Source organism: Stylophora pistillata, chromosome 2 (assembly GCF_964205215.1).
Source record: "Stylophora pistillata chromosome 2, jaStyPist1.2, whole genome shotgun sequence".
Taxonomy (NCBI): Eukaryota; Metazoa; Cnidaria; class Anthozoa; order Scleractinia; family Pocilloporidae; genus Stylophora; species Stylophora pistillata.
Genome location: NC_142520.1, coordinates 22,982,625 through 23,008,694, shown reverse-complemented (window position 1 = coordinate 23,008,694; position 26,070 = coordinate 22,982,625). Strand labels below are relative to the sequence as shown.

Below are 26,070 nucleotides of genomic sequence, written 5' to 3'. Positions count from 1 at the left end.
GAAATTGAGGCAACTTTGTTCATTGACAATGGTATACTATTCCGTTCCTTCATGCCCTCTAAATCCACCTTTTAAGAGCTACAAGTCAAAGGGAATTTGTTCGATTGCTCTCAAATTTTGACAGTAGCTGGTTTTACATACAAGCAATAAAAAATGTCTCCGAATTTTTTATCTCTAGATACTTTTTTTTCAAGAGCGATTATTGTACGATCACTCCACATTTTTTTTAATCCTATTTCAAAAATGTTCTGTAACCTGTCACTGAAATTGAATTTGGCACATCGCAGACATGTCTTTTGTAGCGCTTTGGCCCCGGTAACGGAGGAACACGTTAAATTAGGGAAAAACAAAATTCGCTTTGACTTGTAACGTTCAAAAGGTGATTCGGGCGCTCGTATTTAGAAGTCGTGGAAAACTCGATAATTCAATTTTTTTCAAATTTTTTGCTATTCTCTGATAGCCAGTCCTATAAGCTCTAATTTGATATGGGGTTCAGATATCTAAAGTTTGAACCGGACGCGCTACTTCGCTGGCACGCGAGACACCCCTGAAGGTGCTCGGTAACCTTAAGCCGAAACGGAGCTGCTAAATTTGCGAAGCGAGTAAGCTGCGAAATACGATACGCTAAGTTCTTCAAAAGACTGATGAAACGGAGGAACTGAGAAACGATAGAACTGTGGATCGGCGGAGCTGCGGAATATGTTGGGACGCGGAATGACCGAATACATTTTACGCATGAAAAAAAAGAGCCAAAAAAAATGGAATTGCAATAAAATAGGAAAATTATTCATAATTCACAAGCGAAGTAAAACAAGCATAGGCATGTTGGAGCCCAGGGGATTGGAAACCATGAGTCTTTCGAGCTAGCCCCTTTGTTATATTAACATTGTTAGCATTATTATTATTATTGTTAATACTATTATTTGTTACCATTTTATTACTAGTTGAATGTCAATTGGACAGTATATTCCTGAATCATCTTACTCCTGTGGAACAGGGTAGTCATCATTATGTGGGATGCGGCAGGTTTTCTGTTTAGCCTGTGAGACAAATATTCTCCACCTCTACGTGATAGCGTCTAGCTTTTTTTTAATGCTATTAAAATTTTGCTTCACCAGTGGCCACATACAGTCTTTGACCGTTTATTTTTGTTCTTGATGCCTTGCATCTTGGTACGACGTATTCTGAGTCTTAAATTCCAGCAATTCTTGGGCTATTTGATGGAAAAGTGTGGACGAAATCAAAACAATGAAGGTACGTTTATTGAAAACCATGTTTTTGGGAAATAAGGATTATCATTTTGTCGTGCATTGAAGACGCGGTTTCTCAAAACAAACCTGTTCTACTGAAGTTTACGTCAAAATATACTTAACGTTGACATTAGATCAAGTAATGGTTTGTACAACCTCAGTCTTCCGAACAACCACAGGCATGAGAAATTCATTTCTCACTTTGAGGAATGCTTAGTTCTTATCAACCGAGCGGGAGGTCTGGGTGGGAGAATCTTGACCAAGGTCACCAGTACAGACCTAATGCGACCTAGCTCGGTTACTGAAGATGTTTATCATATGGCTGTGTCTAGAAAGTAACGGAATATTATATTCTTTGTACCTTTTTTCTCTAGACCGGTCTAGATGCCGGTCTAGATGGGAAAATCAAGACCGCTTTCAATATTGATTTCAGTCAATCAAATTCGTGAATTCAGTAGTTCCCAATCCTTGTGAGAACAGCCATATAATAACCAGAGGTAATTTTAATTAGTTTGATTTTCCTCGGTTGAGGGTACGTTAAGACAACCTGAAGGAAAGTCATCATCAGAGTCTCGCTGAGCGGATTTGCATATTTAAGAGTGGCCCTCTGTGATGTCAGCTTTCATTGATTCAGCTTAGCATTTGTCGTGCAAGGTTGTTTCACTAAATCTCACTAGTTCTTGAAATCTGATTAAGTTTCATTACCACGCGATAACCTTCTGGTGATTGTACCTCTGCATGATTATCTTGCATGATTAGCATGGCTTATCTTGCATAATTAGCATGCCTTATCTTGAATGATTATCATGCCTTATGAACCAACTAACCCTTGAAGTCGGAGGCCAGGATAGGCGAAGGTTAAAAACACTTAAAATGACCAGAAATTAATAAATGGATAATTACTGAGGCATATGGCATTATGAGAAATATTGCAGCCAGCTGAGGCCTACGGCCTCAGCTGGCTGCAATATTTCTCATAATGCCATGTGTCGAAGTAATTATCTATTATAATTATTGATGTCCATGAAGTCCTATTGTTCTGTGTCTGTGTTGGATCTTCGATTTTAGTCGCACCTATGTGTGATGATTGTGATGCTCATTGCTATTGTTCTTTGTTGTGATGAATATATCTTAGATTTTAATTGTGCCAAGGGTTGTTATTGTAGCTCGTTGTTATAGTTGTTCAAAACAATTCTAATGATGGAATTAATTCGTGCAAGGCGTGTAAGACTACTAAGTTGCATACTTTATAAGCCTGAGAATTGAGTCATTGTACTCAGTGCGAACCTGGGTTTAGAAAGAGGATGGATTCGTCGGAAGACGAAGGATTATTTATAACACAGAGCTCTACGAAGGCAGATATTTCATAAGAAATCGAAGATAATGTAGTGTAACGCTTGGACATTTCTGTCAGTGCTTTAATTCTTTATCGACTTCTAAAGGCGGCGTTTCTATTTTCTTTTTTTAAACAGAGCAAAGATTTAGAGCGCCAATTACAGGGTCAGAACGCGAGAAATTTGACAAAAGTTGGGTTTTAGACGTGTGGGTTTTGAAAGCCTATGAGGAGTGGAAGAAGCAATATTTTTAACAATTGTAACCTGCACACTGCAATATTTTTTATATTGCAGCATGCTTATTTAGCGCGTTTAATTATATTACCCCTGATGATTTCCCTGCTAACAAAAAGGACCTCCTCCGCTTTCCTCATACAGTTGTTTTGTCATCTTAAAGACTACAATCGTTGATTTGATGCAGAGAGAGAACAATAGAATTTCATGGGGATCAGTAATTATAACCCGTTAATAGCCGTCGGACGTCTCATTTAAACGACAGGGTTACCCGGTAAAGTTCAAAAGAAATACCGCTGATGTTTATGGGAGAAACTACCTTATGAACATTGCTACCTGCTATCATAGCTGTTGTTTTAATAAATACTGTCAAGAGAAAGTGCATAGGAAGTTGCACTTATTGTACAGAGCACTTTTTATTTTCTAACGTTTCACTTTTCAGTTCTAATCGATCGAGAGGCAGAGAGCGATGACAGTGATGACAGTGTTAACGAATCGAAAGATCAAAGTGAGCATGAGCAAAACGCAGAGCAGACCGATCGTGAAGAGCCTGGAGAGAGAGATGAGACTGAACAGGATGAAAAACCAGAGGAATACCACGAAGGCCAATCTGAGCAGAAAAACGAACCTAAAAGAACCAGAAAAAGAATCTGAAGAAAAACATGAGGATGAAATGGAAGACGAGCCTGACAAACAAGAAGAAGAATCGGAAAACGACTGCATAGAATCCAATGGATAAGATGAAGATGACATTGAAGATGAGCCTAACAAACAAGACGAAGAACTTAAAAAGGACTACGAAGAATCTGAAAAGCAAGACGAAGATGGCATGGACGATATAGCTGGGGAAGACGAACAGTTAATCGCGAGTAAGGGTATGCATACTAACCCTAGCCCCTGCTTTCTTTGAAAAAAGAAAATAAGAATTCTGATGTATTGAGATCTTTTTCATCAATTTGGAGGACTAATACTGAATAACATCTCCTAGCTATTCCTCAACCAAATTGTTTGTTTCTACAATTTCGTCACCTTTGTTACCCTGCTGAACTACATTCAGCGGTTTACTGGAATAGTGAAAGAACTTTAAGCTCATTGGGAAGGCTTGGAACTGTTTTTCTTTCCGCAAAGCGACACGGTAGCGTTCTCGGGAAGCGCTTTTGCGAGGTTTGCTTTGTTCTACGGTGCCCCACTTTATATAACAAGCTCGCTATGAATTAGTCTAAGCAGAGTGTAAGTATTTAACACAGGGCAAGTTACTGAATGTCTTCTTTTTGCCTTGTGTCATGCTATTATGCCATAGATAGACACCAAGCAGATGCTAATCTCCCAGCAGTCTTAGGGCGAGAGTCTCCAAGAGCACCGCTGGCCACGTTTGACGATGACAGTGATCTTGATCAGTTTTACGAAGCGCTGGATGATATAAAAGAAACGAGTGTGTAATCCATAACACTGTATTCACAGATGAGTGCATTCTTCGTGTAACAAATTTCATTTGAAATGGATTAAGTAGTTACCTGTATTAGTTTTCGTAAATAGTGTCAAAATACAGTTGCCATAAGGTTATCAACTCAAGACTGGCAGATACAGTGACCCATAACATTAATATCTAAGGGTTCTTTCTTGATAAGTAGTTAACCTTTGAGTTTATATCATTTATAAAATTATTTCAGATGCAGATTGAATTTCAGTTTAATTAGTGCTAAGTGTAGAAAAAGTAACAGCATATGGAGTTGTTTAATTTATAGGGTCTGATTAGAACAGCAGGAAAACTTAATAGACTGATAGAGAAAAGACTATTGTCAATCCTTATTTACTTGTCAGTTGTTAAAACTGGTGAGATTTTAAGTAGATGGCTGTGTTGTTTGGCAATGCTAAGCCATAAATCGTATTTATTCGATCTAACGCTTATGTCAATACCTTACTTATGAATTGTTCAATTCAACCTAAACATCTGAGACACTCAGTAGATGGCTGTGTCGTATTGTAATGCTAGGTCATGAATCATAATAATTTAATTTACTTATGATTTTTGAAATTCAATATTAACGTCTTATGATATATTTTGTAGATGGCTGTTGTGTAGCAATGCTAAGCCATACTTTGCCTCTATTCAATTTGAAGTTACCATCAATATCATACCTATTGTAAGCATGCAGTAGCAGGCTGAGCAATGATCATATTTATTCAACCTGAAGTTATCTTACTCATGATTTTGTCATAACAGTGGTAACATCTGATATGTTTAGTAGATGGCTGTGTTGTATTACAATGCTTAAAGCCATGAATCATATTTATTCAGTCTAAATTCACTAATGATGTCTTACTCAGGATTTGTTTCATCACAATCGTAACTTCCGCTATGTTTAGTAGAAGTTTGTGTGGTTTAACAATGCTAGGCCTTGAGTCGTATTTATCCAATTTTAAGTGGCTATTGATATCTTACTCATGCTTTGCTAAAAAAGCAATGCAAGATCTTAAGTAACTAGTAGATGGCTGCATTTCTTGACAGTGTTATGCCATAAATTTTATTTACCCCACGGCACGCATGTACTAAGTGCTCAAGTCAGATGAGGTATGTGTATCTGGCTCACATATTTATTCATTTGGATTTTTTGCTCTCTCTACTCCTGAGAAAATTTTGCAGAAGCTCGTACAAATTGAAAGAAAAAAATGTTACTGACGTAATACAGAAAGACAGGAAGACGAACATCAACTGAGTGATATATATCAGTCAAATCTGTGTTGGTAAACTGTCAACTATCCAGTGAAGTCACTGTATATTGTCAAGCATGTCTGCCTAAATAAATAAGATTTTAAAAAAAATCGTGGTTTGTTCTAGATAACTATCCATTAACCCATAAACCCATTGACCCTTAAGAGTTACTAGCATCTAGTTTCTCCTTACCCCCTCCCCCCATGTTCCTCAACTCTTTGACCCCTAAGAGTTACTAGCATCTAATTTCTCCTTACCCCCTCCCCCCATGTTCCTCAACTCTTTGACCCCTAAGAGTTACTAGCATCTAGTTTCTCCTTACCCCCTCCCCCCATGTTCCTCAACTCTTTGACCCCTAAGAGTTCCTAGCATCTAATTTCTCCTTACCATATCGCCCCTGTATCTAACAGTAAGGTCACCAGAATAAAGGAAATAATCGTCACATTCAGAAGCCCTCAATTGTTAAACAAATTCTTCTCAAGACAGTTTCGAGAATATGCATATTGATGTTAGATGTACCTCTATCAGCTTAGAGGCCATGAGGGAATTTTTTTTAATGAAAATTTCCAGTGCCTCAACAAACTGCCATAATAATCCTAAATTTTCTTATTTGCTCTAATCACCTGCCCCGAATTCAGGATATAAATGTAGTCACGACGAAGTAGTATTCTGGTGGATTGTACGGAGCTGATGGTGGATGTAGAAGTGTTACAGTCTGATAAAGTTCTATTCATCCGACAGTGAATTCACGTGTGGGAGGATATAAGGAAACGTTTGACTTGATTTGAAGCGGATCACCAAAACCCACATTCACAAGTTACTAATGAAAAGCGTCCTGATATGCCACAATGAAGAGATTATAAACTCTTTTATAATCACTTGGCCATGATAACATGCATGCTGGCAAACACTAAGTCTCTGTTAAATTTCCTCGTTTGCTGCGCTCACTCGTGAGATATTGAGTTGAACACAAGGAGAGAAATTAACAGACCACATCTACAAACAACCATGTATTATTTTGTTTATTACATAAACGCCATAGGCCTTTACTGACAAGGAAATACTGCGAATGACCTTTGATTGAGAATGGTGAATGCATTTCCTTTCGTTCATCATCCTGACAGAGTGGTGTGAAAGGCGAGTGACATGTCAGCAGCTAATTGGAGGTATCAAACACATGTAAAAATTGTCATAGTTTTAGGAATATTATAAGGGCTTGAAATCCTTGCAAAACAATGCACTTTTGATAATGAATAATGTTACCGTAAGATGAATTGGAAATAGGTTTTCTGACTGAAAGACCAAGCATCAAACTTATTATTGGAGTGTAACTAGCGTTAACCGGTTGCTATGTAATTGCTTTACCCTTTACGCCCTGACCTGACATCAGAATGCATGTTCTCCTTACTATTCTCTATACATTTCCTATGTTGCCGATAGGGAGAATTTGTGTAACAATCAAGAGCTTCTTGAGTTGGTGATCATTTCCTTAATTTTCCTGACCTTGAGGTGTGATTTAGGGGTGATATTGTAGGGAGAAATTAGATACTGGTCACTCTTAGAGTTTAAAGGGTTAATGTTTGTCGAAGAGTCTGCAAACATTCACACTGAAACAATACTAATGCTGGATTGTAAAGGGTTCATTGACAGTGACACTTCTCATAGTTAGTAGAGGGGGACTGGTTAGGAGACCCAGCGAACTTCCGAGGACCGGCCTTTTGTTTAGATTTTGATGTTGAAAGTTCACGCCTCGCTGAATGTGCACAACAAACTTTTTAATATAGCGTACAGTGACGAAGAAATATGCTTGTTTGGAGACGATTTTCTTGCAGTTTTAGTATAACTAGAAGACTTTCAAGACATTGGAGGAAGAATTTGCACCTAATAAAACTTATGTGAGTGATAAAATGTCACATTTGGCTTGTTTTTGTAGTTTATTTAGTAAGATGTGCCTGAATCTCGCGTTAATCGTATCGTTAATCAAACTTATCGTTGGTTTCCAGTTCTTTTTATTGACTGTTTTTGTATATATATTCATTCCTTTGGTTCTATTCTCGCTATAATTGTTTTTAATCTGATTTGGCCGACCACTTTGATAAAATTGAGTAGAAACAAAGGCTTTGAGTACGGCAAACAGTCCAAAAAGATAAAATTATCATTTCAAATAGAGTTCTTGTTCTCGTTGAAATATAGTAGAGAAAATGAAGGAGGCTTTAAAGGAAAACAATTTTTATTCACCTAAGTGAATGTCGTGAAAAGTTTGCACGTGCTCATAATAAAGTTTTCCTGTTTCGGTATAATTAGTAGTTGATTAAGTGAGTTATTATTTCTTGTCGCCAACATTGATTGGTGGAATGTCAAAGGAAGTATTAACCGGCGTCGTATAATCGAGCCTTCAAAGCCAAAGATGTATTTAATCAAATAGTCGCTAGTAAAACTGCATGCATAGATTAACACTATGATTGTCGAGCAAGCCGATGTAACAGGAAATTAGTGGCCACGAAACCTTGAAGAATGTGTAAAACAAAACTGGAACTTTGTCAATTTAGCTTAAATTATCTTACCACTCCGGACTTACGTATCTGGGTGTGCATATCCGTAGCTTATAAAACATAGCATTTTTGTAACTCAAGGAAGATGGGATTGAGATAGCTCGTAGAAAAGAACGTGTAATGTTGGATTGGGAAGAATAAAGTCAAGTTAACCGAAAAGATACAGTCCAAGTCTGTAGAACCAGCGTGTGCAGAGTTTCCTTCTAACGTAAGTGAGAATTTCTGCGAAAGTGAAATACAAATATAAAATGATCTTTATAAGTTACACAAAACATATCAAAATTTGTGGAAATAGGTTTTATGAATTTTGATTAGATTATCAATATTATACTCAGAGTGCAAAGTAGTTGTGTGCTTCACTTGATGTGAGAAACACCATGTTATTTCAAACAACAAAAATGTGCAAACATTTAAATATATCATTGAGAAAACTATTTTTCAAATTGCATTTTCTTCAGTTTTAGAATCAACTTACAAGCCTATTGCTATTAGGTAGTCTAAACAAATTTTATTACAAACAAAAATTATTTTAAAATTTGATTTACTTGACAGCATATTAAAAAATATGTCTTATCAAGAAATATTCATTACATGATACTGCTATACAATACTATATTTCTACACAGTCCTTCTTTTCTTTTGGCATGCCAATTTAGTATCTACAACCTCCACCCATGCTCGTTTCTTGTCCTTTCTACCCCTTGTGTTGCCACTCTGGCAAGAAACTGACCTCTGGATTCTGATTGTGTTGTTGTTGTACCCAAACATGCGGATGTCTGGGTTATCACTGCGTCGGCCAATTATGCGTTGCTTGCCAAACTATTCCTCAACAGGGTCTTGGAAAAAACGCTCCGTAAGAACAAACTGCATCCCCTCTTGTTTCCAGCACACACACTGCTTCCCAGAACAGTGACATTAGTTGAACAGATGTGACACCAGAGGTGGCATAATATGAAAAACAAAACTTAAGTTCTGTGCGCATTCCTCTGATGAAGAAAGCCAGAACATGTAGCAATCATGTTGGGTTTCTTTAGTGTGGCAAAGTTCAGTTCAGGATCTCCAAGGTCTACAAACCCAATGAGTTCTCCAGTGGTGTTATCAAAAACAAGGTTTGCCGTCACCTTCATTCGTCAAAGAGGAGAACTATGTATCGTTGAAAATCAATGCAATTATTTGTTTCATCCTTCAGTTCCTCGATCACCTCCCTCTGGATGCCCCTTTTTGGCTTTATGGCATTGCGATAGCCCCTTTAGCGTCTTTGGCTAGGAAGAACCAATACTCTACTGTTTCTCAATTCTTCGTAGCAAGAAGGGGACTTGGCTGCTAATGAAAAGCAAAATTTTATCATCGTCGGGTGATATCGTACTCCTGTTGGTGTCTTAGAAAACAGTTTCTGCTGTTCTTGCCAAAATAAGTTCATAAAAAAAATAAAAGTTTTTTTGAATCGTTTTCGGGATTTTCCGTGGTTAAAATATCTTTAAAACCGACGTTTCGATCAGTTTTACTGGTCTTCTTCAGGTTGTTTAATGTTGTCAATATGGCGGTTTGTTTAGTCTTTTAGCTTGGTGACCGCACATGTTGTCAATATGGCGGTTTGTTTAGCCTTTTAGCTTGGTGACCGCACATGTTGTCAATATGGCGGTTTGTTTAGCCTTTTAGCTTGGTGACCGCACATGATGTTCTGTAATAATTATACGACTTTTAAACGATGTGAAATTGCGCGGGAAATGTAATCTGAGGTCTATCAAGTACTTCTACTTTTGCGATAATTCACTCACTACCTATTACAGTCTTTTTTCATGATCAAAGAATGAATTTAGGACTGGTTTCCACGCTTCAACGTGGTCAAAATTGTTATAAGGACTCTCATTCCGCGATGTTTTTCTCGCATGTAGCGACTCAATTCCTTCTAGAACTTTCCTTTGCTTTAATCCCCTCTTTCTGGGTGATTGGACCTTCTCTTCACATTTATGTTTGTGTGAGTCTTCTTGTTATAGACGGAGTACATTATCTTCTTGATCACCCAGAAAGTATGAAAAGAGCCATTATGAAAGGTTTTTCTGACAGAGCGAGGGCTTTATGTGATGAAGAACACCGAGAAGACGAACTACACAACTTCGAAGACGTGTTTGTAGCCAGCGGATACCCCAGAGAAACAGTGAGAAGATTTATGGAGCAAAATCTTCAACAGGTAGACAAAAGAGAAAAGGAAGAACAAGAAAATCGTGGAGTCGTGTCCATACCATATTTAAAAGGGTTATCTGAGCAGTTCAGAAGAACTGCTTACCGACACTCTTTTCGAGTTGCTTTCAAGCCTGGAAGAAAAGTAAAAGAGTTTAAACGCACATGTCGAGAGCCGCTTGGTGAAAAGCAGAAATGCTTTGTATATAGGATCCCTTGCTGTAACCTTGAGAGGTTACCCTTGTGGAAAGCTCGACTGGTGTAACGTAAATAGAGTCGGAGCTGAATTCGAACGCACGTATAATGCCAAAGTCCAAGTTTAATCCAGCAGACGTAAATACAATCAACGTATGACTACTATGCCGATAGCTTGAAATTATGATGGTAAAGCTTTGTGACTGCGTGATTTGAACTGTAAACGAAATAGGACAACTACCGAAGTCTAATGAGCTACAAGAACGTAACGCTAGGAACAAAGAAACGAGTATGTAGAAAACTAAAAGCCCAAAATAAAATGGACTGTGTGACGAAACTAAGATAAAACAAACCTAAAATAAATGTACAGGAACTTACTTTGGTCTAGCTCCTAGAGGAGACAACAGCGTGCACGATAGCAAGAAAACCTTTGGTAGATAGCCGTTGAGCTCGTAGCCGATCGCAAGAAAATCACTGAATACACTCGCGAATGAAAACCTCAAACCTCAAACCTAACACGTGTCGGAAAACGGAAAGAGTCCTTACGTAGCGAGCTAAATTACGTAATGTATTGACCAGCGAACGAAACGTCCTATAAAACTTTTAGCAGGTACCATTAACACTAACGTAAACGAAATATACAAAAACCCGTTTGAACCTAACACTTGCAACTGCCAGAATACTGTGCATGTAGAAAAAACATGGCGCCGTTTCCAAACAAGAAAGAAAGAAAGAACACATGGACAAAGTGAGACTAACAAATGAGGACCTTTATAAAGGAAACACTCTATCGGCCGAAAAATGGATGGGCAAAGAAGATGGAGGCCTAGCACGACACACCGTGGAGTGCCAAAGTGCGTGGTGTTGACTGGGGAAACGCAGAGATCGTAGCAACAGAGAGAAGATTACGGCAAAGAAAAGTTCTTGAAGGAATGGAGTCACTACAGCAAAAACATCGCGGAATGAGAGTCTTTAACAATTTTGACCCCGTTGTTTCGACGAGAGGAAATTGTGTTTTAAACGAAAAAAAGCGAGTCCACAACGAGAGAAAAACTCATAAGTCCGACATCTGCGAGCGCTTAACAAAAAAATAAAAATGACCCTATTTCTATCACGACCTATCTGAATATATTAGTAAAATCAAAAAATAAAAAGCGTGCGGCATTGTTCGGCCTTTCCAATGGACAGCGCCACGCCAATCAACAGGCGTTCTTCGGAACATCCGTTGAAGCATGGAAACCAGTCCTAAACTCATTCCTTGATCATGAAAAAAGACTGTACTAGGCAATGAATTATCGAAAGAGTAGAAATACTTGAGAGACCTCAGACTACATTTCCCGCGCAATTTGACATCGCTTAAACGTCGTATAATGATCAAGAAACATCATGTGCGGTCACCAAGCTAAAAGACTAAACAATCCGCTATAATGACAACCTTTGAAAGAACCTGAAGAAGACCCTTAAAACTGGTCGAAACGTTGGCTTTAAAGATATTTTAACCTCGGAAAATCCCGAAAACGATTCAAAAAAAATTTTAGTTTTTACAAAGATGAGAGGTGAAAGTTTCAGGAATACGATAAGTTCATAAAAGGTGTAATTTTGGCTCTTGAAGAATCCATGATTTTAATCAAGTCATCATTTAATTTGCCATCAACCTCAATGTTTGATTTCAGTAGTTCTGTCCTCATTTCTTTAAGCTCATTTTCAAGCTGCGCACATTTTAATCTCTGGTTTTGCAATGTCAATTTTACTCTTTCAGGGTCTGTTTTGGATACAGGTTCTTTGACATGTGCAGGTGTCGCCTATTGTGTTTGGCCTTTATGGAATTATTTGCTGAAGTCTGGTATTTAGAGCAAGCAGTACTAACAGAGTCATCTATGTCGCATATTAAAAACGAACATCCATGGGATCTCCAACTTCCCTTCTGTGGAAACTGCTGTCCTCCCTCATCTTCCTCTGTAGAATCTATAGGTATAAATGGTGGTACAGTTTGATCGTAATTTCAGAAGCATGAACACCTTTACAGAAAGTGCAGTCGTTTAACTCTTTGACCAGGACTGACAAAGTTACGTTTCGTACGGTGCGACGAAATCTGAGGTACAGTGGATGGTCTTCAACCAAGTAACATCCCAACAATTTCACGGTGAAAACAAGGCTATCGTCCACAATGACTTTGAACTCAGGCGGAAGATAGGGCTCAATTTTGTTCTTGAATACCGCTTTATCGGGAAACATCTTAGAGGTCCACTCATTTAAAGATTTCAGACACGTATCCCGCTTACAAAATTCGGAAAATGTTTCATAGCAACTTGTGTTGATGTGTGCGTCTAGGTCTCTCATGATCGTTCTTGCTGGTCGCGGTGTCGGTGTCAACAATTTGTGACTTCTTTGAGGCATATTAAGAACAGGCAATGCACCAAATCTAGGCTTCTTTCTTGTCACTTTCGCCGATTGAACTATAAAAGAAGCAAAGATTATTATCAAAGACTCGAACATGAACGAATAAGACGCAGGACGCACGCGATCGAGCTGAACTTTTCGAATGTAGACAAACATTACTTAATTCAGCTGTTACCAAGGTAGATAACGCTTATACTCACATACTTGCACATCCTCGGGTTTGAAATGCTTCTCGCATGTATAAATCCTGTCGTACTTTGATTGTGCTCTGAAGGCTCTGATCCATTTCTCTCGCTTTAGTTATTTCGTAAAGCCAGGCTTCCCGCCATTTTCTGGACTCTTCGTCCTTTGCTGTAGGCAACTTCCATATGCTGATTCTTCTCGATCGTCTGGATAAACCGCATCCAAACACCGCACAGTTATCCCCTGGCATCACATGAAATAAGCTGTCCTCAAAAATGACTTTTACGCCTTAAAAACTATAGAAACTTGCAAAGTATTCTGCAATGCTTCGAGTTTTTCAGTGAACGCTCTGTAGATGTTTCGATTCTGTGCACGTTCATCAGAGCGCGTGACTCGAATAAACTCTAACAAAGACATGCCCCTTTGAAGTTCGCTGGGTCTTCTACCCAGTCCCCTCTAATACCTATTAGCTTCTTGAATAATCACTTCAGATTCATCCAGAGCCCTGGGGTCACTTGTAAAGTTTATGGTTTTGTAAGTGACAACAGTTTGTTTGGTTTCTTTTAATTTCGCATCGAGGTCATGTGAACTTAATTATATATCGATTTTTGGGCGGTGGTTTGTTTTCATACTGGTAAGGCTATATTATTTATTTAACTTGCCTTTTTGTTTTGTTTTGCTTGTTTTGTTTGTTAATTGTTGGTTTTTTTTTTTTTGTCAAAAAAAGCGCTCTTGTTATTGTTTTTTGTCCAAAAAAAGCGCTCGTGTTCTTTTTTCAAGTTATTGCTCGTGTTCGTTGACAATTAAGAAATTATGGAACATGACTTTAAAGGCGAACCGCCACTTTGCAAATCATAGTACACTCGCTACTCGCGAGTAAAAATTATTCCCTGCAAGCTAGTGTAATGCAGTGCTACAATTATTTACGATAACCTGATTACGCAGTTTATTTCATTTGAAACCGAAAACACTGTATCTTACAGTGTATCTTTCTTATCCCCTACAGTTGGACTCAATGCTTGTAGAATGGATGCAAGCTGTTGTGGATACTTAAAAACAGCTGAGACGGCTCTAGCCTGCGAACAGGCTCCCGGCTTGGAGGTGCACAACGGCGCGAAGCAGGGGAAGGGGAGCCTGCACGCGTCTTGCTAAATCGCGTTTGCCTCCTACAAGAACCCTGCAGAGAACTCATCTTGTTAACTGTCAAATGTCAACCAATCAGCGCGCGCCGGAAGTCAAAATCCAAAACAGAAAACAAACAAACGAACAGGCTCCCGGCGAGCGAGCGCCATGTCTCACGGAGGCATTTTTAACAGTAACTGTTTAATAATGACATTTTAAGTTTTTTCATCTGCAGTCGCCGTGATTGCAAGTATTGGCGTGCCTTCAAAAGATAAAACGAATAAATTAAACGTAATCAAAGTAAAGAATGACTTCAGCGCCTTGGTCAGGAAATCAATTAATGCAATCGAAAGACTCCAAAAATAAGTAAACAGGCACGACAACACAGACTTAAGCTTTTCGGTGAATGACTATAGAACTTGACTCTCCTTGTTTACAAAAGGATCTGATCTGCGACAATTTCCCAAACGGCTCACGGAAAGCAACATTTGCACCGAGTTTTGCCTCAGACCTGTGAACGATCATTGAACAAGTGAGAAACAATTTAGTTAGAAGTATCCCCAATAGGATTTGTTAGAAACTTAATACCTTTTTCCAGTCCACATCTCAACAGTATGGGACTCATCCACCACAACTGCGGCCAACTTTCTGTCAAGAGAAGAGCAGTTATCTTTCATAATGTCGAGGAATCGTTTCTCCATAACTTTCACAGCCGAACCGAAGATTAGCTGAAATTTTGCGGCACGCAACTCGTCTTCCGAGACATCCTCTGTGGAAGCCGCCGGGATACCCATACTCCCAGCCTCAGCAATTTGGTCTTGTATGATGCTTTTCAAAGGACAAATAATCAACACATTTGCCGCTCTTCCCCTTCAATCGATGCAGCAACAGCAAAGAGTTGGAAAATAAGACTTTTGCCGTATCCTGTCGGAAGAACCGCGAGCACATCTTCTTTCTTAAGTAAATAGTCCACAGCATTACGCTGTTCGGGCTTCAATTGCAGCGTAAACTTCAAATTATTTGATAAACGGTCACAAGCATCGCGAAGAACAGCATCGCTTCTTTCCGCCATTTTAATTTTTGTCTCTACCGGAACTGAAAACTAAGACTTACGTCATGAAAAACTAAAATCAACCAATCAGTGCTTTGCGTCCAAATTTTGGACGCAGACACTCGATATTCGGAGACTTGCGTGCAGGCTCCCCTTCCTGTGTCCCCACGTCTGATTGAACGGGGAGCCTGTGCGCAGGCTAAGACGGCTCGTGTGAGGGTAACATGCCTCTATATGTCCTTTGAAGGGAGAATTGACTGTAAAACTGATTCAAACCAACTTCCTAAACGTTCCAGATCTTTGCTTCTTGCAGAAGACACAGTTGTTAATTACTGACGTAGGAGTTTCACTTGCTCATTGATTTATGAAGAATAAATTCCTCTCATATTACAGGTGCACTAGAAAAGTACAGGGAAAATTTCTCTATGAGGCTAATCTCAGAGTTTAGGAAGAGTTTACATTATCGTTTACGTACACGATGACAGAGGCTTGAAAACGAGAAAGACAGTCATCAGTTAATTTAATGTAGAAAGTGTGATCACTTTTACTCCATCAAACTATGTTCTTTTAAATAGTTGCAATAATCAAAGAGGTTTACACCAGGCAATATACGATTCGAGACTTTGATAGAACTCAGCTCCTTCAAGGGGAGTACGGACAATATGTGAAAATAAGAATTAGCATCTATAAGTCCTTTTTTTCGCCTGGAGCACCTTGTGCTGATGAGGAGTATCTTGAGATCCGTGATGGTTATAATCAGTCTGCCAATCTACTGGGTGTATTTTGTGGAAGGGACACTCCTTATTTTACTCGGTGATCCAGTGGACATAACAAGTGGTTAAGATTTTCACCTCAGCATAGATACTGGTTTAAATGGGACTTAGATATGAGGGAAAAGTAAGGAATGAAACAGGTAAGAATTTTCAAGTTTAATTTTTTTCGTTTTCTTATTTGTATAATTAATTACAGGAGGAGTAGTTTATAATTTGTATATTTGTTGATACATATCCTGTATAAATGTTGTTGTTATTACATGTAAATCACTTTTTTCTGTGTTTTAGATTTTCTATGTGGTAATAAATTTCGCGCGATTAAATTCTGCGAGGATTTTCTATGCGCAGGTTTTTAACTCCGCAAATTTGAAAACTTTAATTCAGCTTCTAGATAAAAAATGATGTTTGGGTGCTTATTCTCCTTCGTACAGAATAAGATATGTTACCCTAGTAACGATTTTGCGTAGATGTACTTAACTTTAGACACCGAGTCTTATACTCGATTTTCGTTGTAGGAAGATGAAGATATATAATTTTCGGTGTACAGATTTCGATGTCTCATTAGTTTTGTGTTTGTGCTTAGTTCCTACAAGCCTAAAAGAAGTCGCAAAGACTCAGTTTGTCCTGCTCAACCATTCTTCATCTTTATGGTGGCCAGCGGAAGGTGGACCAGCTCCTCGTATTGTCTGGAGAATGAATGGTACTGTTGTACAAAACAGCACTAGTGTGCGACTCCGAATCAAAGTTACTGAACAAAAAATAATACAAACTACAGTTGCGAGGTAAACGAACATGGTCAGTTGAAGAGGATTAACATCATTCATGTTGTCGAGAGTAAGTTTCATGTTAGATATTTACTTTAAGAGGAGCTCAGCTGTTGTTTATGCTTATGGCAACCTTACGATATGTCTTGCGACTATTTTGGGTCTAATTTTGTTTTTGAGTGAAATTGTCTATGATTCCATGTGAGGGTAATCTCATAAATGATATTCATGAAGTAAGTCAATTTTAATTGCAGCAAAGTTTCATATCTCGAAAAAAGAGTAACTTGCTAGAATATTTTTGATGATTTTACGTTTAATTACTGCCCAGTTTATAGGTTGCAGGTTGCTCAGAGCGTCGTTTATTCGTATCATTAACGAAAGAGAAGTAACTGTAAAATAAAACTATGTCCATAAGAGGCTTAGTGTGAAAAATGTGAAAAATTGTATTCCCTGTCGGCGCCCCAAAAGCGCTACTTTGTACTTCCGGCGGATGTTTTTCGCTTATTTAATGTGTTCTTCCGCTTCCGGGGCCCAAGCGCTAAAAAAACGTGTCTGCAATTTGCCACATTTAATTTTATAACATAACCAAAGTAAAGCGCGCGCTCTGATTGGTCAATTTAGCGTCCCCCATTTGCCCATGGGTGTACGCTGCTGACGTGAGCAAATGCAAAGACTATTTTTCCGCGCGCGCTTGTTTTTTCTGGTCACGTAAGACTTGTTAAATAAAAAGGAACTCTTTAGTTACAATGTATTAATGTTATGTTATAAAACAAATGGTAAACACCACAGCGTACACTATTGAGTTATGGATGCACACGGGAGGTTTGCTAAGCACTCAAGAAGCTAGAGTCGCTCTCGGCTATCGCCTCGAGCGACTCTTACGCTTCTTTCGTGCTTAGCAACCTCCCGCGTGCATCCATAACTCAATAGTGTACGCTGTGGTGTTTACCATTTGTTAATCAGTGAAAAGTTACGGAACATTTTTGAAATAGGATTTAAAAAATGTGGAGTGATCGTACAAAAATCGCTCTTGAAGAAAAAAGTATTTAGAAATAAAATATTCAGACACGTTTTGTTGTTTATATGTAAAACTAGCTCCTGTCAAAATTTGAGAGCAATGAAACAAATTCCCTTTGACTTGTAGCTCTTAAGTGATTCGGGCGCTCGCATTTAGAAGTCGTGAAAAATTCGACAATTAATTTTTTTTCAAAATTTTTGGTACAGTCTGATAGCCAGTCCTATAAGCTTTAATTTAATGTGGGGTTTAGATATCTGCAGTTTAAACCGGACGCGCTACATGCATCGCTTGCACGAGAGACACCCCTGAAGGTGCACGGTAACCTCAAGTGAAAAAATTCATAGTTGAGGGGGTTGGAAGATAGACTTTTTCTGTTTGCTTTTCCAGAACATTCTGAAACTTGCAACTATTTCATTTCAGGGTGTTCTATCGTGTGCCGTATTTTTCAGTCCATCAGGAGTAAACTTCACTTAAGATAATCTTTCTGGCATTAAAGGAGGGGATACAGTGAGAGTAAATAATTATTTTTTCATTTATAGCTATTCACATTCTCTCCTGCCCCCCAGTAACGAAATGGTGTCAACAAGGAACTTGCAACTATTAACCTTGTAGTGGTTTTATTTTACAGCTCATTGCTATTGATAAAACGACAGCAGATGCAATGAAGAATAGAACTTGGAAAGTGTACGCAGTTTTTGAAGAACCCAATGTTCAACGTCAGGCAAAATGTGTGGCGCAAAGCATTGATAAAGATCAATAACCGTGAGCTGCTTAAATTACTTCAAGATATCTGCAGTTTTCCCAAAGTTAATCCTTTTAATAACAACACAATGAAAGTGTGTTCCTTGGATTTTATTAAGCAATTTTTCAATTGTTTCATCTAACAAGGAGTGGGAAAGGTTCCGTTCAAGATCCCTGACCTGCAAATCAAGCCTGTAGAAGCAAATCAAGTTTGTAGAACTGAGATGCAGCTGATTACTTCACCCATGAATGCCAAGAGGTAATGAACATGCAACTTCTTCTTGCCACATTACCTCCACTACTATCAGAAAACAGGTAAAGGGAATAACTTAACTAATGGATGAAAACACTTTACTGATTTACAAGAATATTTAAAGCAGCTGAAGGGGAGAAGTTAAATCAGTCTCTGGAGTTTCAAAGTTAACATAGCAAAGACATTGAAAGCGATTGAAAGCTATGTACAGCAACAAGTTACAAATCAGCAACTAAAGGATTCAAGGAGCAGCTTTTATTTGGAGCTGCAAACTGTTTAACACGCTTGGATGGCCTGAGTCTTTGCCTGAATGTTACTGTTTCTATGTCGTTAGCTGAAAAAACTTCTGAGGAAAGATCTCAGGAAGCAAACAGAGGAAAAACAGAAGCATAATTATCTAGTTTTACTTTCAAGTTAAAAAGAACCAAATGCAGATGATGCTTGATCAGCAGGGATTTGCTAAAGCAAAGGCATAGAAAAAAACAGGAAAGATTTATTACTCGACGTTTCGGGGTCATCGTGACTCCATTATCAAGAGACTAGTTTAAAAACATGCAAATAAGGAAAGGTACAAGAATAGCATAAATTAGACTGAACGGCTTAAATAAACACCTTGGCGCGGATGGAATCCGTTTGCACGTTCAATGTTGGCTTACGCATGCGAATATACAACATTTCATTAACAAGGCAATCAAATTTGCCGTTACATTTCGTGATGACGTTGAATTGCTCGATCAAGCGTTCAGGCATTTCACTATTGTGCTGGAGGTGGTAGTGTTTGTAGATAGAAGATGATTTCCTTGTGTGCCCTTCTACGCGCTCGTGTAAGTGACCACGAGTATAGCCCACATACCCTGCATCACACAGGTTACATTTAAATTCATAAACGACACATTGTTGGTTAACAATAGGGGGCTTAATTTCGTGTTGCTTAAGCTGTTGATCGAGCTTAGGGCTAACGAGCACATTGTGCTCGATTGAGGAAAACCTCGAACGACACGGTCAACTTCCGCGCTATTACCGGAGGTACGTCGATGACACCCTGACCGTAATGCCTGATAGGGTGACCGCTGGCCAGTTTCTAGACACCCTTAACTCTACCCATCCCTCCCTCCAGTTTACCATGGAAGTCGAACGGGAAGGATCCCTTCCCTTTCTAGGAACTGAACTGCTTAACCGTGCACCAAAGATTGAGAGCAAGGTCTACATCAAAAGAACCAACACGGGTCTCCTTCTGCATTTCCAGAGTCATGTTGACATTAAGTACAAGCGCAGCCTAGTTAACACCATGGTGGATCGCGCTTATCGATTATCTTCTAACTGGTCTTTCTTCTCCGAGGAATGTGACCGCCTTAGAGGGGTTTTTCATAACTTGAAATACCCAAAGCCACTGGTTGAAACTACAATCAAGCGGTTCGTTGAGAGAAGGATTTCATCTGCAGAACCCTGTCCATCACCAGACGTACCATCGGAGACTGTGAGATTAGTGTTACCCTTCAAGGACCAGTCGTCAGCTAATCATGTTAAACAACAACTGAACAGTCTAAGCTCGAAGTTAAGCGTGACTGTCCAACCAGTGTTCGTTAGCCCTAAGCTCGATCAACAGCTTAAGCAACACGAAATTAAGCCCCCTATTGTTAACCAACAATGTGTCGTTTATGAATTTAAATGTAACCTGTGTGATGCAGGGTATGTGGGCTATACTCGTGGTCACTTACACGAGCGCGTAGAAGGGCACACAAGGAAATCATCTTCTATCTACAAACACTACCACCTCCAGCACAATAGTGAAATGCCTGAACGCTTGATCGAGCAATTCAACGTCATCACGAAATGTAACGGCAAATTTGATTGCCTTGTTAATGAAATGTTGTATATTCGCATGCGTAAGCCAACATTGAACGTGCAAACGGATTCCATCCGCGCCAAGGTGTTTATTTAAGCCGTTCAGTCTAATTTATGCTATTCTTGTACCTTTCCTTATTTGCATGTTTTTAAACTAGTCTCTTGATAATGGAGTCACGATGACCCCGAAACGTCGAGTAATAAATCTTTCCTGGTTTTTTCAATGCAGATGATGGCATGATTTTCTTAGCAATAAGGTTTTTTACAAGTTCTTTCTTTCACAAGTTTTATTATTATTATTTTTTTACTGAGGTTGTCCACAGTTCATTTGAAGTTTTATCTGTTCTTCTGTAACCTCTCTATAATCCTTTCCATGACACGCTTGGCTTCACTCACGGTCATAGTACTGGGGTGTAATTTTCACCAACCTGTACAAAAATCAAGCAGGAAGCTTTCTTAAAATGTCTTACAATAGTCATTCAAGAGGTTCAGAGGTTCTCCTGAGGTTTCCAAAAGGTCTCTTATGCATTCTAGGCTTGATTGATTCTATCCACTGTTCTAATGCACTCCTGTGTCAAGCCTACTGCAATAATGCTACATCTTGTTGTTCATGTAGTAAGCTGAACTATGATTGGTCTATTGGAGGGCAGACACATTCACTACAGCATAATTGAAAGTTTTTTACTTCATTACTATACAAAACAGACAGAATCCATGTTGCAGTGTGACTTTTCAATCATAGATCACAGAAGATGTGAAATTGTGGTAAGAACATTCAGTTACACTCAGCAGTGCCAAGTGCTCCTCTCTTTGTTCGCACCACTATTTTGACTTCATCTGTCACCTATAACAGAACAGATGCATGGCGATATGGAATCTAATTGTTAAACAGACTGACACCAAAGCAGAAGGTCTTCTTCATGGTGCAATAAGTGAGCCACCATAAAAAAAAAGCTTGATGCGTGATTAATAAAGTCATCTTGCTTGATACTGTTGTCACACGTCTTGTACCTTATACAAAAATGACACCTGACCTAAAAAATGGGCAAAAAAGAAACTAGATCCTCCTAGTAGGTCTTGATGAAAACAAAGATAACATCATCAATTGCCGGAGATCACAGTTGACCAAGATTCAGTTGAATTTGTTTTTGTTGCACTCGTGACAACATTTCACAGATCAGTCACAAAGGGTTATTGTGTAAACACCCCAAAACAATACACTCAAGAAACCCTTGAGTACCACTAACCTTACTGGTCAACCTTTCTGTCTGTACAGGTCCGAATGTAGCTCTTGGTGGTCAAAACAAACTAATTGTACTACACTCACTCAAGCTTGTGATCCAAACAAGTTGATAGATGGAGTTGTACAACCTAATGGTTGATAAAATAATAATTATAGTGAAGTAAATTTCAATTGACCTGCGGATAAAAATCAAGCAAGGGTATAATCCTTGCAGTTGTATTGGAGTTTTAAGAATTGCTGAAAAGAAGCCTGGAAAAACCTCAGACTGATGGGATTTAATCCCATGGCTCCCAGGTACTATTTGGCCCTACTGACAACTGAGCTATGAAGCCACACATTTGGAGGGTTCCTTCCCATGGAGTTATCTGCTTTCAGTATGATGCTTCGGTGATCCTACACATGACAAGTTCTTTTTTTGCTGTCAGTGATGTCAATAGTTTAGCTTGTTACCAGTCCTCTAGTTGCTTAGCTTCAGTACCCCCCCATCACAAAGAAAATGGCATACCCAAGAATCTGGCAAAGACATCCATCAATCTCCTAATAATTATATTTGCAAAATCTGGGACAGTTGGGAAACAGTGAAATTGCTGATTGGCTTGGATTTTCCCAGCATAATTATGAAAACAGGGCTTAATCAACGTTGTGCTATTACTATATAACCTATAGTTACGAAAATTTTGTGCTGTAAGTAAAGGGAATAGGTAGGTAATGTCTCACCTGGTTGTCTTTGACAGTCAGGTAGTGTCCAGACCTCTCCAAATGAGCCACCTACTCATCAGAACAGGAACATGGGAGGGATGGGTGGGTGGGTAGGTAGGATTTACAGATTTAATGGTCAGTGTCTGAAGTACTTCAAATTAGATCACTGCATTAGTTTGGGGGAAAAAATGCCATTATCACCACTCTTCATTTTGGTAGGACATTCTGTACTTAAAGTACTTGTACACGAGTTGGCAGCATCAAAAGAGAACCTGCTTGTGGCCAAACATAATTTTACACTGTCCAAATTGCTGATGTAATTTTCAAACACACATGAATCTGTTGAAGTCAGTGCTACGTCGTGCAAAGTTGAACCTGTCCATGATCCTGGTAAGTTGCTGTCTCACATTATCAGCCGATTTGAGAGAACGATGTTGGATAAAATTATCATAACCCCACTGTGTATCTTCATGGTCTAAAAATAAGGATAAAAAAGTTTTGTTGGAAATAGCTTGGGACATCTTTGGGCTTTGACTGTGTCAAGCCAGCCCCCAAAATAGCAAAGTACCCTTCCCAAGGCTGGCAAATCTCACCACCAAAAATGAGCCCACTGGCCCTGTTTTATTTTTAATACTATACAAAAATGAGTCCCCTTTCTTGGTCCTTGTAAACCCTGATTAGATCATCAGGAGGAAAAGAAGAGATTGTAGCTAAACTTGTCTAAGACTACCACAAAATCCCTGGAGACTGCAGAAAGAAAACTGCTCCAACTTCTGTACTAGAACTCAAACAAAGAGTTACCGGTACATTATACTGGTAAATGCAATGTTACTCATGAACCTGAATTGTCAGATTATCTGCAAATAAGTTTAATCCTTTGACTCCCACGAGTGACCAAGACAGAATTTCTCAGCTTACAACTTCAATACAATACCAAGCAGACAAGTGATGAGAATAGAGAATCTAATGAGTTGATCCAATACCCAATTCTCCAAACTAACATTACAAGAATTGTGTGGCAGAAAAATTGTGTGGCAGACAAATTGTGTGGCAGAAATCTTCCCCAAGGAGAAAAAAAAACAAGGTTCCATAATGTTCAGAAAGGACTAAGAGGACAAGATTAGTAGGTGGTTTTTTTAGTTAACAATGCACACACAATAACATCAGAAAGCTTGGCATACAATATAAGTACAGGTTACAAGTCAAACTCACTTTGTTTGTATGCATGGTAAACATTGGGTAAGGTCAGGTGATCTCCATCAATGTGAGCAAACTTCATCTTAGCTTCATCAGCTGCCTTTTTAGCTTCATTTGGTCTCATAAACACCTGAGGAACTAACAGACAGAGGCAGGATCATTAATAAATTATAATGATAAAAATTTATCAAAAGCTATTTTTAAGTAAATCAACAGGTTGACTTGATATCTGTATACCTGATAACATGGCAGTAGCGGAGAGAATTTCATTCGAGCAGTTATGGTCACAACTGGCATTATCACCATCTTCAGTTAGCAAGTTGAGGGTAGAGTGGAAACTCTGCCATCATGGAGCCCAGTGATGTGAGGTCTCCATTGTCATCAAGGGCACCAAGATGGTTCAGCAGTTCAAGTGCTCTCATCAAAGTTTCTGGTGCTATCAAACTGACAAAAAAAGAATGAAATCTTAGCTTTCTTTGTTTGGTTTGTACGCAACCTTTCACTTGCAAGACTTTGAGCCATTCCTTAGGAAATGACACTTCTGGGAATCACCACAAATCAAGGGCTAATACACATTTAACAGCTCGCTCACAAGCACTGAACCTACCAGGAGGATCCATGAAGTCAAAATGCACCAAGTCGTCGATGCCCAACTTTTTCAGCTGTAGCACCACAGTACCAAGGTTGGACCTCAGGATTTCAGGGTAGGTATTGTCTTGCATTTCAGTTTCAGTTGATAAGCTTTCTCTGTGTACAATCTGAAACACTTGCCAGGACGTGTACGACCAGCACGGCCAGCTCTCTGCTGTGAACTGGCTTTTGATATGGCAGAAACTAACAGTGACTCTACACGGAAATGGGGAATGTACACCTATTATAGACAAACCAAAGACAAAGTGACTTTACACTCAGTCAACCTTGATAAGGAACAATATAATATATGCAGAATTAGAAAGATGTAGATTTTTGAGCTCTGTAAGAAAAAGCAGGTAAGTTTAAGTTTAAGGTCAGTTTAAGTGTAAGTTTAAGGTCATAACTTTTACCTACTTAATGATTAAGGATAAGGCTGATCATATTTGTAAGATCAATGCTTAGTTCTTCATTAGGGTTTTTGTCATTATTGTAGGCTATTGTTTTTCATGTTAATATTCTTATATACTCATATATTGCTGGTCACCGATTATTACCAGTCCATCAACCTTTGTTGACTGACTGACCGGTTTTTTTCTACCAGGATAAATAAAGTTGTTGTTGTTGTTATTATTATTATTATTATATTATTATTATTATATATTTTTTGATCTTGTCACAAACATGGGACAGAGAAAAAGTTCTGAGACCCCATGAGGAACTGAACCTGCACACTGAATCCAATGGTCTGGGGTTGGATTCCTTAAGGAAACTCAGAACGTTTACTTTGTCCCATGCTGGTTACAATGAACTAAGGAATAATTTAAGGATAAGAGAAGGAACTTCACAGTGATGAACACTACTTATAGGGCAATAGAAAAGTAAATTTAAGCAAACGTAATTCCAGGCTACCAGATGCAGCAAGTGACTGTGAAAACCAAATGAGTGACATCCACCTCTACAACATCCTACCAATAAAACAGCTGAAGACCAAGTAAATTGACACAAAACGATTGCCACAAGAAGAAAGGGAAGGGTAGCAGCAACTTACAAGTATGTGTTACACAAAGCCACAGAGACAATTACCCATCCAAGGCAAGTAAAAAGCTCCAACAGCACTTGCATAGGCATGTAATTTCTCCGTGTCTCACCTAACTATCGCCTGAATTACTGGAAGTTTCTTGTGACATTCTGACTGTAAAATAATTCCTTATCTACATGTGTTGATTTTTTTTTTTTTTTTTATAATTTTTGTTTTTGTCCTTTTCATTATTTGTTTGTCTTAGAGCAAAGAATCTTATCCTGTTAATCCAGTGAAAGACGTATGAATTTAATCGACCTAACGTGAGTTTTCAGACTAGAGTTAATAAAACCACGAGAGGGGAATTCGATGTCTTAGGTGTTCTCTATCGCGCGAATAGTAATCAATTCGGAAACAAATTTAGACAGCAATTCAAGAAAATCGTTTCCAATATTTCCTAGCCTTAAGTATATATAACACAAGGGAACCTCCTGTGAAATCAATTATGATTTCGAGATTTGGAAAATACCGTCTTGCATAATAATTTCACAGCTGTGCAGATTCGAGATACGGCCACAATTAAACCAGATAAGCTGTGATTCAAATATTTCCAGAGCACTGCCTTCCTGAGGAAGATTGTGATCGAAGAGATAGATTTATTTAAGTCTCTG

General features: G+C 38.7%; 2 protein-coding genes and 2 pseudogenes across 4 annotated transcripts; 2 read left to right on the top strand and 2 right to left on the bottom strand.

The window, feature by feature from the left end:
- The window catches only part of LOC148737851 (uncharacterized), a 161,881-nt pseudogene that overhangs the window by 95,156 nt on the left and 40,655 nt on the right, over positions 1 to 26,070 (top strand).
- Positions 1,125 to 4,609, top strand: LOC148737856 (uncharacterized). Of its 2 annotated transcripts, none has more exons than XM_088747220.1 (3): positions 1,125 to 1,254; positions 3,261 to 3,693; positions 4,123 to 4,609. In XM_088747220.1, exons 1-2 carry the CDS (start codon positions 1,158 to 1,160, stop codon positions 3,470 to 3,472), a joined length of 309 nt encoding a protein of 102 aa, XP_088603346.1. In that variant the 5' UTR covers positions 1,125 to 1,157; the 3' UTR covers positions 3,473 to 3,693; positions 4,123 to 4,609. The 2 variants fall into 2 exon arrangements, with proteins under 2 accessions (XP_088603346.1, XP_088603345.1); XM_088747219.1 differs by having other exon boundaries at positions 4,119 to 4,607.
- LOC148737855 (uncharacterized) lies at positions 14,478 to 15,217 on the bottom strand. The gene is made up of 2 exons (XM_088748511.1): positions 14,753 to 15,217; positions 14,478 to 14,675 (listed from the first exon to the last, which is right to left on the bottom strand). The coding sequence occupies exons 1-2, from the start codon at positions 14,956 to 14,958 to the stop codon at positions 14,555 to 14,557; spliced, it is 327 nt and encodes a 108-aa protein (XP_088604637.1). The 5' UTR covers positions 14,959 to 15,217; the 3' UTR covers positions 14,478 to 14,554.
- LOC148737854 (putative pre-mRNA-splicing factor ATP-dependent RNA helicase PRP1) lies at positions 18,608 to 24,619 on the bottom strand (annotated as a pseudogene). Its single transcript, XR_015996554.1, has 7 exons — positions 24,356 to 24,619; positions 23,986 to 24,184; positions 23,764 to 23,886; positions 22,893 to 23,026; positions 22,570 to 22,622; positions 21,857 to 21,980; positions 18,608 to 21,037 (listed from the first exon to the last, which is right to left on the bottom strand). The product of XR_015996554.1 is annotated as a putative pre-mRNA-splicing factor ATP-dependent RNA helicase PRP1 (transcript).